Genomic DNA, 14,021 nt, shown 5'->3' on the forward strand with positions numbered 1-14,021 from the left:
TTTTATTGAATAAATATATAATCTGCAAGTGATTCGTGCTTCAGAATGAATGTTTGAAGCCGGATGCTCACACTGAACACGACTTATCAAAATCATCACTCGTGCTCTTGTATGAAATTACAGGGAGCAGAGCACACTGAAGTGTGCAGCACATACAGTCTATACAGTATATGTGTTGAATTAAATCACAGCTTTACGGGCAATACATGGATTAATAATCACATTGGGCTATGTAGCGAAATCCTTATCTGGAGGTGAGAAACTACCATAAAAAACAAACAGAAATGTTGAAATAAAAGCTCGATTTAAATGGACGCATGTATTTTTGCTTAAATATTACACTGGTTGAGCACATAAAATGTCCTGGAAAATTGTGCCTTGAAAAGAGTGGGAACCCTGATGTTATTCACTATATAAAATTTTGTGATATGTCATCATTATATCGGCCTGTCTGCCAGCCTGCTCTCTGGATATTGGCATCGGCATCAGCCATTAAAAAAAAAAAAACATATCGGCCGAACACTAGTGGGATCCCAGAACTTGTGCAAAAATTTGCAAAACTTGTAGAACATTGACCCAGCTGTTTTGCACTTTCCAGTGCATTTCGCCTGTTTTTGTCTGTTTATTTGTTATTTATTCATCAGCTCTTAGCCATTGGCTGGTATTCTGAGCGCTGTGGGTCAGCTGCATGCTCCCTTCATGAGAGAGGCCACTGATGTGTCACTCAGGGACCTTGGGCGAGAACTGAGCCAGTGCTCTGCCCGCAGAGGGCCATCGGGTCTGCAACCTCTCCTGCTGGACCCTCGGCCCCTCTCAGGCCTGACGTGAAGACTGTCAGAAGCTCTGGCCTGAGGCACATGGGTCATGACAGCTAAATGGAAGTGGACAAGCGAGTCCTCTGTCCAGAACTCAAAGTGTGCGCTCTGCAGTCTTTGGCCTTGGGTTGTTTTTCTGTTGTTGATGTAGTTGTTTCCACTGCTGTGATGCACCCATGTGCTCAAAGTTTGACATGTGGAATGCCCCTCGACTCAGTTGTGTTGAAGATGTGCTCCGTAAATGCGAGCTGCCCACTTCTGAGTACAATAAAGTCTTTTTGTGTGCAAGAATTTATTGCTGTTGATACATAACATGTCAATGAACATTGTTAATCAACATGAAGATTTTAGTTTATAATTTATATGAATGTATAAGCGAAAGTGTATATTTTTGGTGCTTTGATTTGGCTATGTTTTAAGTTTCTCGCTTTTTTCCCTTCACTAGGTCTTGATTTAATATGAGTTCATTTAAAATGCATGCATAATACTTCTAAAAGAATTTATGAGAAAAGGCTAGGGGCGAGAAATAATGCATTGACAATAGGGCTGGGCGATATGTCTTAAAATTATATCTTGATATTTTTCAGCAATTTGACGATATTCTGTATATCTTGATAATTATGTATTTGCTCTAAAATGGCTCAAAAGTTATTTTTGTTAATTAAAATTAAAATATAATTATTTTTTCATTAAATAAACACAAGGGAGAATGAAATTCAATCATTTTCATTGATATGCATTTTATATTTATATTGCATTTACAATGATACATAGTAGCTTAATAAAAAGCTCACAACTCACCACGCACCCCACCGAGAGCGAGAACCACATTATAGCAACCACGAGGAGGTTAACCCAACGTGACTCTACCCACCCTAGCAACCGGGCCAATTGGTTGCTTAGGAAGCCTGACTGAAGTCACTCAGCACACCTTGGATTCAAACTTGCGTCTCCAGGTGTGGTAGTCAGTGTTTTTACTTGCTGAGCTACCCAGGCCCCCCAATCTCCCCCTTCTTTCCAGTTGTCACTGCGTATACAGCTGGGATAGAAGGAAGTATTTTAACAAAAAAATAAATTACACACTTAAGCTTTAAGTATTTATATTATTGAATATGGCGTGTGGAGAAATTGGACCAGTTCTACATTTAAAGGTTTGAGGCGTTGATGCCGTGTATGACAGAAGATTGCAACTAACACAAACATAAAATATTTATGCAGTATGACTAAATTTACTTTTCTCACCCAACAGAAATGCGGCTCATGGTTTCTCCCTGATCCCAGTGGACAGCCTGAAAGTGACCATGAGGGAAATTCTACAGAAGGCTCTTAAAAAGAGGAAGGGCTCCCAGAAAGGGTCAGGTGGGACATCTCCAAGATTATTTTTTTATTTAATGTTAAAAGGGTTTTTGATCATTTAAATATGAAAGTATTAAAGATACAGTAGTGACAAAAAAAAAATGCCTCTTCAACTTTGCAGACCCACCGGTGAGTCCAAAAGGGGGCGCTATGTTGCGGAAAAAGTTTACGCTTAAAATATTTCAAGTCTCCAAATGCTTACTGTAAGTCAGGCATATGGGGTAGCGTTTGAAAGCTTAGAATTTGAAGTTTTCAGAGATAACCATTACTTCTGATTGATTTATGTTCCATAAAATAACAAAATAAGGCTTGAAAACATTTGTTTCACAAATCAGCGCCACCTAGAGGTCAGGTGGTAGGTATAATATTAATATAAAAGGCTTTCAAATAGCACTTAAATAGACAAATCATATATCAAATGAAAGCTCTCATTCTCATGAATATGTATGGTTTAGTTTGATGCACTAATACCACAGTTTGAAAGATTTTCAAAAGAATCACTAAGTGAAATATGATATCTGTTAGACATCAGAATCAGAATGAGCTTTATTGCCAAGTATGCTTACACATACAAGGAATTTGTCTTGGTGACAGGAGCTTCCAGTGCACAAACAATACAACAATACAAAAACAGCAACAAGACTTTTAAAAAAATAATTAAAATTGAATAAAAAATAGATAAATATTGAAAAGAAAAAAGTATATATAGAATACACAATAGACAATATATATACACACACATATATATACACACATACACACATATATATATATATATATATATATATATATACACACACACAAATATATACATATATATACACACACATACTGTATATATGTGTATATATATATATACACACACACACACACATATACGTACATATACACATATAAACATACACACACATACATACATACATACATACATTCACACACACACACACACATATATATATATATATATATATATATATATATATATGTATATATATATATACAAACACACACATACACATACGTAGTGCAAATCTAAATACAAATCGGTTATTTACATTGCAAGGGAATGTAATGGCAGAAGAGGTAGGATGTGTTGGATAATATAAAAAGACTAAGCTGTGTATTGCACATTAATTATTTCACAATGGGGCAGTTTTAACTGTTCATGAGATGGATAGCCTGGGGGAAAAAACTGTTCCTGTGCCTGACAGTTCTGGTGCTCAGAGCTCTGAAGCGTCGGCCAGAAGGCAACAGTTCAAAAATGTAGTGGGCAGGGTGAGTGGGGTCCAGAGTGATTTTTCCAGCCTTTTTCCTCACTCTGGAAGTGTACAGTTCTTGAAGGGAGGGCAGGGGGCAACCAATAATCCTCTCAGCAGTCCGAACTGTCCTTTGTAGTCTTCTGAAATCCGATTTTGTAGCTGAACCAAACCAGACAGTTATTGAAGTGCAGAGGACAAACTCAGTGACTGCTGAGTAGAACTGTATCAGCAGCGCCTGTGGCAGGTTGAACTTCCTCAAATGGCAAAGGAAGTACAACCTCTGCTGGGCCTTTTTCACAATGGAGTCAATGTGGGTCTCCCACTTCAGGTCCTGTGAGATGTAGTGCCCAGGAACCTGAATGACTCCACTGCTGCCACAGTGCTGTTTAGAATGGTGAGGGGAGGACAGTGTTGGGGGGTTCCTCCTAAAGTCCACAATCATCTCCACCGTTTTGAGCTCAAGGTTGTTTTGACTGCTCCAGACAGCCAGCTGTTTAAACTCCCTTCTGTATGCAGACTCATCATCATCTCGGATGAGGCCGATAATGTGCTGTTTGTATTTGGGCAGTTCATGTGTGAGGTTTGCTTTGTTAAAATCCCCAAGAATAATAATAACTGATAATAACTGGGTATTGTTGTTCCATGTCTGTGATTTGATCAGCCAGCTGTTGCAGCGCTGCATTCAAACACGCGTTTGGCACGATATACACACCAGAATAAATGAGGAAAGCTCCCGCGGCGAGTAGAAAGGCTTACAGTTAATAAAGAGCGCTTCCAGGGCCTGGGTAGCTCAGTGTAAAATGCGTTGGCTACCACCCCTGGAGTTCGCTAGTTCGAATCCCAGGGCGTGCTGAGTGACGCCAGCCAGGTCTCCTAAGCAACCAAATTGGCCCGGTTGCTAGGGAGGGCAGAGTCACATGGGGTAACCTCCTCGTGGTCGCTATAATGTGGTTTGTTCTCGGTGGGGCGCATGGTGAATTGAGCGTGGTTGCCGCGTTGGATGGCGTGAAGCCTCCAAACGCGCTATGTCTCCGTGGCAACGCGCTCAACAAGCCACGTGATAAGATGCGCGGGTTGACTGTCTCAGACGCGGAGGCAACTGGGATTCGTCCTCCGCCACCCGGACTCAGGCGAATCACTATGCGACCACGAGGACTTAGAGCGCATTGGGAATTGGGCATTCCAAATTGGGAGAAAAAGGGGAAAAATCCAAAAAACATAAATAAATAAATAAAAATAAAATAAAAATAAAGAGCGCTTCCAAGTTAGGACAGCACATCTTCTTTAATGTTGCTACATCTGTGCACCAACTTTCATTGATGTAAAAGCATGTTCCACCGCCTCTCGTTTTCCCCGTTAACTCCGCGATGTGATCTGCTTTGAACAGCTGAAAGCCCGGCAGATGTAACGCGCTGTCCAGAATGGCTTCACACAGCCAGGTTTTTGTTAAGCACGAGGCAGCAGAGGTTGAAAAGTCCTTGTTTGTGCGGGTGAGGAGATGTTGTTTGTCCGTTTTGTTAGGGAGAGAGCAGAGATTCCTAGATGACTACCCGGCAGCGCTGTTCAAAATCCGCGCCGACGGAGCCTGACCAGCGCGCCTGCTCATCTCCCTCGCCTGCGTCTCCCAAACAACTCAGCTGCGCCTCCAACTAAAATGTCCAGCAAAACGTCTGAATATTCAAAATCCGGGAAAAGATTGACTGGTATATGCTGTCGAATGTTCAGCAGTTCGTCTCTGGTAAAACTGACTGGAAAAAGATTACTAAACACAGGACAAACAAACAAAAACCACAAAACAATAGGAGCACTCCACACCGAGGCAGCCATCCGTAGCGCCAACATGATTTAACATACAGACATCTCTTTTATGTGACGATCACTGCTGCTGTAAGCCCCAAATAGCTAAAAACTTTATATCTGCTTTTACCGTAGGCAGTTTTCTAAAAAATTTGCCGTTGTTTGCTTGTCAGCTTGCTTATGTTAATAATACAATGTTATATCTTAGATGTCCAGAACAAAATATGCAGTCCAGCAGGAAAAGCATGCTAAACAGATTATAACGTGAGAATAATCAAAAATTCAGCAAAGTGCGCAGAGCTTGTCGCTCACACGTCTGCTCCTTGCATGGCATCCATTTTCCTCTCAAAAGCATGCTAAACAAATCATCTGACATGTGTTTTCGACTATGGATGATAAAATGTTATACATCATCAGCAAAGGGGAGGCTCTCAGCTTTCTAATGACACCTAGATTGAGCTTCTAGTCCACTCAGAGGCCAATATATTCGATGAAACATTGGGGGTGGTGCATGAACTGAAAATTAGACTGAATGTCTATGGACAATCACGTCTGTGAGTGCTAAAATGCATTAGAGCGCCACCTACATTTCAGATCGGCATTTTGTGACAGAAGATAAGACTTTGTGGAGGGAGATATAGTAAACAGAACCAGAATTGCAGGCTTAAAAATTTAGGGGAAAAAAACAAAAAAAAATTCCATCATAACATTGTAAACATATACATATTATTTTGAATAATTTTTTTTTTTCTTTCTTTTTTTTTTTTTTTTTTAATTAGGGGGGTTCCTTAAAGAATTAGACACATTGTTGGCAATTAGTCCACAGTATGTTTAAATGGTTAGCTTAAATTTGAGTGTGAAAAATTGCAGGCAGAGCCCAAAAATGCCCCAGAGTTGAAGAGATTCATTCTAAGGATTAGAGAGAGGATGCGTATGATAATGTAAATCTAAATTATGAAATTGGTGCCTTTTAAATTGTTGGTCAAACTGGAATGTGTATGTGTGTAATTTCCATCTGAGAAAGTAAGTGAAGCCGTCTGCTGTGATTTGGATGATAACCATGGCAGTGTGTTATCCTATTTCATCTTTGCAGAAAGGGGCGGTATCTGATAAGGTCAGACACTTTAATACAAAAAGGGCGCAGGTAATGGATCGCCCCTTTGACGGCCTTGATGAGCCAGGACAGCGGGCGAGATAAGAGGGGTGAAGGGAAAGAGATTGAGCCTCAGACAGACTCAGAGATGGAGAAGTGCACATAAAGAATGGAAGGCAATGGTGCATGAATGAAAGTATATTAGAGAGAAAATGGATGAAACCCAGTGGAAATTATGGAGCGTGGAGAGTTAGTGGGGCTTCATCCCTCTTAAATTTACCAAACAATAAAGTCAAAACCTACAGTGAGAGACGTTTCTTTCAGTGTAGCACCTTTGGTTTAAAGGGACCATATTCTTTGTGTTTGAAGCATTTATTCTTGTAGTCTTGTAACCCTAGTCGGAGTTAGTCACCAAAAGTTAGTCGTAATTAAGTCTGATTTTCAAATCTGAGACTTAGAATTAAACAGGCTAATACTGTTTTCTACTGCACATTTAAGACTTCTATATGTAAATTACCTCTGGTATGTTTGGCTAACCTTCATATATTGAACTGCAATAGCTTTGTCATCTTTTTATGAACATGCATATCCTTTAATTTATTATGGAAATTAATTCATAGACCTTATTGAATAGACTAATAGGCCGATAAACAGATATTTAATTTCCAAAACAAATATTCAGTAAACCAAAAGCTTGGGGTGTGAAAATTTTGACAAATCATATATTGATATTGAACAGACCGTGCTTGTATCCCTAACATCCGTGACTTCAATTGAATATATAATTAAATATTTTAAATTAAATATTCAGTCTGCTCATACTAGTCTATAGCTATTTCTATAGACTTATCGTGTACAGGACATATTGTGTTGGATGCAATTTTTGGTTTGAAATGCCATCTGTTGGCATTCATTTTTGTTAAAGAGCAACTATTATAGTTTTTAAACGTGCCTAATTTTGTTTTAAAGGTCTCATACAATAGATTTACATGCATCCAAGGTCAAAAAACACTTTCATTTGCTCATAATTTAAATTGCAGCATTACCTTTTTTTCCCAGTGTCAAAAACGACTTGTTCAATGATCCGTTCTAAAGGATTCATTCTAAACTCCTCCTTTCAGAGAGCCTACACTGCTCTGATTGGTCAGATGTCCCAGTCTGTTGTGATTGGTCTACCGCTTAGTGTAGTGTTTAAGGGTGGGTCAAAGCTGTTCGCGAGCAGCCAATGAAGACCAGAGGTGGGTTTTTGTTACCAAATTACGTAGGTTAGTACAGGAAGTAAGTCTGGAATTACTAACAACTCGTTTCAGGTGTTCAGAATCGGTTCTTTCTTTTGGGAGTCAATAACTCCATTTGTCGTGCACTTTGATTTTGAAACTTTTTTTACATTCACAAACAGCTATATAACACTACATGAAAGGTAATATTTGAAAAACCATAATAGGTGCTTTTTAAAAAATACTGAGTATTTGAAAGCTCTTCTAGATTTAAGAAATATTATGGGAATAAGAGAAAGACAAATGCTCCAACTGTATCTTAACATGTGAGATCTTCAAGTTTCTTTGTCTTTTTGAAAGTTATCAGAGGTATAGCCAACACTCTCTCTTGGGAGTTATGTCTCCGGTGAATATATACATACAAAAAAAAAAACAGTATTTCTCATTTTGGAGTTGTGACAGCTTAAATGGGACAATGCTAAGCAAAGAAAATGTGTCTTGGTAGGGACAATCTCATTCTAGAGAGCATTGTACTGGACACAAAATTTAATACGCTCCTCAGTGCAAGATGATATCATCAATATTTTTGGTCTGTTTTCCTAAAAGAGAAAGACTATGCACTTTAAATGTGCATATCTGCTAAAAGATACGTTTTTCAACTTTTAGGTGTGCACTAGCATGTAGATGCCCTTAAAATTTACAAAGATGGACTAAAAGCCACAAAACTCAATTTCGATTTCATATAGTCCTTAAGGGCCTGTTTACACTTGGCCACTTCATGCGTTTTCACTGATCGGATAGCTATCGGATCATGAAAAGACCAAGTGTAAATGCCCTTTTGAGACGGATTGCAATCTGAATGCTCAGACCACTTCAGGAGGTGGTTTGAGACTTTTTTTTTTACTGGTTTCGAAGTCTAAATGCATCTGGCTGTTCAAGTCACATATGTAAACTTTACCTTGTCCAAACAGTGCTACATCAGTATAGGAAAAATGCGAAACATAACAGTTGTCACCGAATATTTGCATTGGGCTTGCATCACGCAGTAAATAATAACAAAGAAAGAGATGAATGCATGTTGTAGGAGAGACAGAACATTTTTCCTCATTTATTTAATGCAGATCGTTGATGAAACTAAACACTGACATGAGCGCAGCTGACGCGCATGACGCGTCATATCTACGACAACCCCCGAGGGCAAAAACAGACAGCACGCCCATACACAGACACACGCGTGCTGTGCAAATTCACATGGAATCAAATAATAAAGCACATCTTTTAAATTCACTACCTGGAATTAGCATAATCACGGGAGTGAACTTTGTTTTATTCGCATATAGTATGGGAATTGAAGATCGGATTTATATCCCTTTGGCGGAGACACATTGATGTGACCGAGTGTAAATGGAATGAGCTTTTTCAATCGGATAGCAATCCGATCAGTAAAAACGCATGAAGTGGCCAAGTGTAAATAGGCCCTAAAAGTATAGCCTCACTCAGTCATATGAAATGGCATATTTAGTATCAATGGTTTGAGAGTACTTGCGCTTGATACACAGCCTTATAAGGAAAGAATTGATTTGACAGCCGCCCAAGAGAACCCTTAGAGTGAATTTAATTGGAAACAAAGCAAAGTTGTACAGAATTGCCCTGTGGGCAGTGAGCCATTGCCCCTGTTCCAGCCCAGCAGCCCATCTCACAGGTGATTGTTTCTCTGAGAGTCTAAATGGTTGTGATGGGTTAGTCCTGAAGAGAAACATTAGACTGTGAAAGCCCTGCGATACCGCTCTCTCATCTGCATTTAGATTAGTATTGATTGTTTATTTACCCACTGGAGACAAAGAGATCCATCCAGTCTTTTGTCTCCGGTGTGGCTTTCTCTTCGGATCCAAGCTTTTCACATGCCTTTTTTCCATATCTCTTATGTCCGTACTTTCATATTGTTTCTCATCAAATAAAAAATGTATGGTAAAAAATTACTAATGTTCTGCTTAGTTGTTATGAGTGGTTTATAGCGTGTTCTATGTAGTTACTAGGTGTTTATTTACTAGCCCAAGGCAAAAGAGCCCACCCAAAGTCTCTGTAATATTCTGAATTTGCGAAAATATATATATAAAAAAAATTAAAGTTCTTGATAAATTATAAGATGTTTGTAAGAATGTATATAGCTATAAACATTGATAGATTAAGAAAAAACAAAATAACATGCTTAAGTATTTTCTGGAGCACAAATAATTTTTTATTTTGTTGGAAAATAATAAGAAAATAATAGTAGTAGTAGTAGAAGAATTTTGTTCTTAATGTTTTTTGAAACCAGGACCCTGGTCTCTAGATAAGTTTACTTGTCTTGAATAATAATATATATTTATATTTTTATAAAAATAAGTTTATAGTTTTTGCTTTTGGTATTGTGACAACACTATAATACAGTACTCTTTATAAAGCTGCTTTAAAATAACATGAATTGTGAAAAGTGCTATACAAATCCATTGAACTACCGAAGTTATTGTATTTATAAATATGATAAATATTAGAATTTTTTTTTTTTAGTTTATGAACAGCTTCGAACAAACCTTTGGTCCTAATCAAGCTAGTCCCCACTGAGAAATGGCTTCATTTAGGGGCTGTTTACACGACAAGGTTTTCAACTAAAAACGGAAAACTTTTTAAGCGTTTTGGCTGTTCGTTTACACGACAACGGCGTTTTGGGGCCTGAAAACGCAAACTTTTGAAAACAAAGTGCACGTTTTTGAAAACGATGCCATTATCATCTCCGTGTAAACATACAAAAACACGAATTTGTGAAAACGATGACGTCATGCGCACGCGTATTACGTGTTCGGTCTGTTGGCATGCACGCGAGTACTTCAAAGCAATGCGCGAGACATTCAAAACTACAATGGTGCTCAAGATTTTGAGTTTATTGACGCTTCTCCAGCAAAGTAATTATAGTAATAAAGCAAACTCATCGTCCATCCAGACAAAATTGCTCGATGCTTTCGCCATCTTCATTGTTTATATTCACCGCTCTGTGGAAGAATGCTTATGTGCGCAGTCGCGTAGTGTTTCTTTACAAAGTGACATCGCCAACTACTGGCCTGGCATGCATAATACAGCGTTTTTAGTCGTTTTCGCGGATCTGTGTGAACGGGGATCATTTTGACAATGCTGTCGTCTGTACGTGAATCTTTTCAAAAACGCAATGGACAAAGTTTTCCGTTTTTAGTACATCGTTGTGATGTAAACGTACCCTTAGGCTAAATCTGCCTTGACTTGTTATAAATCCTGTTACTTGTAACCCATCACCCATTCCTATGTGGTTTGTTTAATTATGTATTGTGCAATTTTAAACATTTTATTAGGGACGGACATTTTGGAGTAATTTTGTAGTCGAGTACTCTAACCCATAAAATAAAAGTAATAGATTACTTGTAAAATAAAATGTCAGTTAAAAGTATCAATTATGACACGTACATGAAATTAAAATTTAGTTTTATTAACAAATGTTACCAAAAATGGTTTCAAAATAAGCTAACACAGGGCAGGAATTTTTTTACTGAAATAGTTTTGCGTGCCCTTGCAATAGTTTGCGTTTTCTCGCAATGGTTTTGCGCTCCCTCGCAATGGTTTTGCATGCCCTCGCAATAAATTTACTATGGTTTTACTATAGTTACCATATTTTAACCTTGATATTCATAGTAAAACCATAGTAATAATACAGGAAAATGAAAACTATGGTAATAAAAATCACAGTTTTGTGGTTGTTATGGTTTTACTACAAATAACATGGTATTTGTAGTAAAACCATAGCAACCACACTAATTACCATGGCTAATCTATGTAAATATATGGATACAGTATACTATATTAAAACCATGGTTTCCGCCAAAAAGCATGGTTACTTAACTTTAACTTAACTTTCCTTTTTATAGTTAATACAATATTACGATAGTAAAACCATTGTTTCTGACAAAAAAAACTAAAACAAAACATGGTTAGCCTACAACAGTCATGATTACTACAACATTACAATAGAAAAATGATTTCCAGCAAAAACTATGGTTACTACAGACCGTCTAATATATTTCTATAGTAAAAACATAGTTAAACTATAGTAGTTGTATAGTGAAATCATAACCACAAAATTACGGTTTTTATTACCATAGTTTTCCTGTATTTTCAGTATGGTTTCACTATGAATATCATGGTTAAAATATGGTTACTGTAGTAAAACCATGGTAAATTAACTGTGAGGGAACGAAAACTTATTGCATGGGAATGCAAACTATTGCGGGGTAGGGAACCAGGAGAAGAGTCAACACGGCCAAAAGCCCGTAAACAAGATAGCACAGCTCATGCACACTCCAACCAGGGGACTTCCATCTTATATCACAGATATGTGTGCCACATTGGCAGTCACCTCACCCGAGAGAGAGAGAGAGAGAGAGAGAGACAAACTTAGAAAGGACAGACAAAACACTACAGAACTACACACCCAAACAATACGGCCTCAGCCATCACAGAAAGCAAAACGTATTGCGAGGGCAAGCAAAATCTATTCAGAGGTAAAGCAAAACTTATTGCGAGTGAATGCAAACATTGCGAAGGAACACAAAACTTATTGCGAGGGCACGCAAAACTATTTCAGAAAAAACAATCCTGCATAGGGGACACTAAGGGGCTCCGTAGAAACCAGTGCTGACAGCATTAAGGGTAACCCACATACTGTATATAAACTCTGAATCCATGTAAAGGATCTCACATTTATATCATTTCACATATTATTATTCATAAAAACGAGTGTTGAAAGTTGGCTTTTTATAAAATGCGCTCTGCCCGTTTCAAATATTCAAATATTCAAATATTTAATAAGTCTAATAAGCTTCTGAGTTTCTCGTACTGCTTCGCATTTCCTTTCCAACATAAAAACAGATCCTTGTCCGTTGCTATGCATGACTCCAATGAGAAAAAACACCAATAGAGTAGAGTTCAATAAGAATCAAAATATTACAAGTATTGCCACACTTGGCTTTGCTTGAAAGCACACAAAGACGACTGATGTCTCTTTCTCTCATTCAAAATCTCGATGACACACATCCACAGTGCCCTCCACATTGTACTCAATTGTAACTTCAAGATGTGGTGAGATATCCAGAGGGAAAGTACAGGATAATTTAGTGTGGCCCACAGCAGGCAAATGCGCAAAGGAAAATCTGTTTTTTCGATTTTCGAGTAGCCTTTTTAATAGTCGACTACCTGGTACAGAATTAGTACTTGATTAGTCGGTTACTTGTGCACATACCTAGATGTTTATTTAATATTTATTAAACACATCTCAGGATTTTAAAATGTATTTAGATATGTCCCTTTTTTGGTAGCAGTTTTTAAAAAATCAAATTTTATGGTTAAACTGAGCAAATATAGCACAGTAGATTTTTAAATACTAGGAAGGGTGTATACTGTAAGATATGATGAGTGTTATGAGCAGCTCAGGGTTTGTAAAGCTTGGTGGGTCTGTTGGGGGAGATAAGGGGCACTGAATGATTCCTATGTGCCTTATCAGGGTAAATGTTGGTGACATTAGGAAGCTGGTGGTGGCTGCGGTTTGGGACCAGTGTGTGAACTACAGATGAGTTTAGGAGCTTAGAAGAAAGAAAAAAGACCATGACTTTTATTCTCTATGTGCTTAGAGGAACACATTAAGACATTATACAAAGATGAACATTTCAGGTGTTGCATACTTGCATTACTTGTGTGGATTTGGGGTATTTACTTAGTATCAGCTGTTTTATTTGGTGCCTGGCTTGATATTTCAAAAGACACACTTGCAGCTAAGCAGGAAAATTAATTTGTAGCTTCATGCGTTGTATCTAAGTCTCTGGTTATTACAGGATCATTATACAATGGATGGTTCCAGCTTTAAAATCTGATTGGATCATGGTTTGAGTATTTCTGTAACTGCTGATCTCCTGGGATTTTCACGCACAACTTTCTCTAGAATTTACTCCGAATGGTGCCAAAACAAAAAATATCCAGTGAGTGGCAGTTCAGTGGACAGAAATGACTTATTGATGAGAGAGGTCAACAGAGAATGGCCAGAATGGTTCGAACAGACAAAGTCTTCAGTAACTCAGATAACCGCTCTGTACAATTGTGGCGAGAAGAATATCATCTCAGAATGCTATTCTGAGATGCGGGTTGGCGCTGATTTGGCGGCATGAAGTGGACCTACACAATATTAGGCAGGTGTGTGTGTGTGTGATATGATGCATTTACGTGTTGCACATCAGTTGAATTATGTATAAATATGCAACACAAATGATACCTCATTATGTGGCTTGTTGAGGAGAGCTGTGTGGTTACTTTTCTAAGTGATCAGACAAGTCAGATAATAAAACTGACAGATTAAAACCATAGACTTACATTGAAGGAGGACTTGAGCTATATCTAGACACCAGAATATCAGAGGGAATTTGGGGTGGAT

At 38.1% G+C, this 14,021-nt stretch overlaps 1 protein-coding gene across 2 annotated transcripts in view; it reads left to right on the plus strand.

Annotated features, from left to right (window-relative positions):
* Positions 1 to 14,021, plus strand: part of mapkap1 (MAPK associated protein 1) — a 54,032-nt gene that overhangs the window by 25,518 nt on the left and 14,493 nt on the right. For both annotated transcript variants that reach the window (XM_051667711.1, XM_051667720.1), the window contains exon 7: positions 2,065 to 2,174. In XM_051667711.1, coding sequence (XP_051523671.1) covers positions 2,065 to 2,174 — 110 coding nt within the window. The remainder of the gene's footprint in view (positions 1 to 2,064; positions 2,175 to 14,021) is intronic.

Source organism: Myxocyprinus asiaticus, chromosome 3 (assembly GCF_019703515.2).
Source record: "Myxocyprinus asiaticus isolate MX2 ecotype Aquarium Trade chromosome 3, UBuf_Myxa_2, whole genome shotgun sequence".
Lineage (NCBI taxonomy): Eukaryota > Metazoa > Chordata > Actinopteri > Cypriniformes > Catostomidae > Myxocyprinus > Myxocyprinus asiaticus.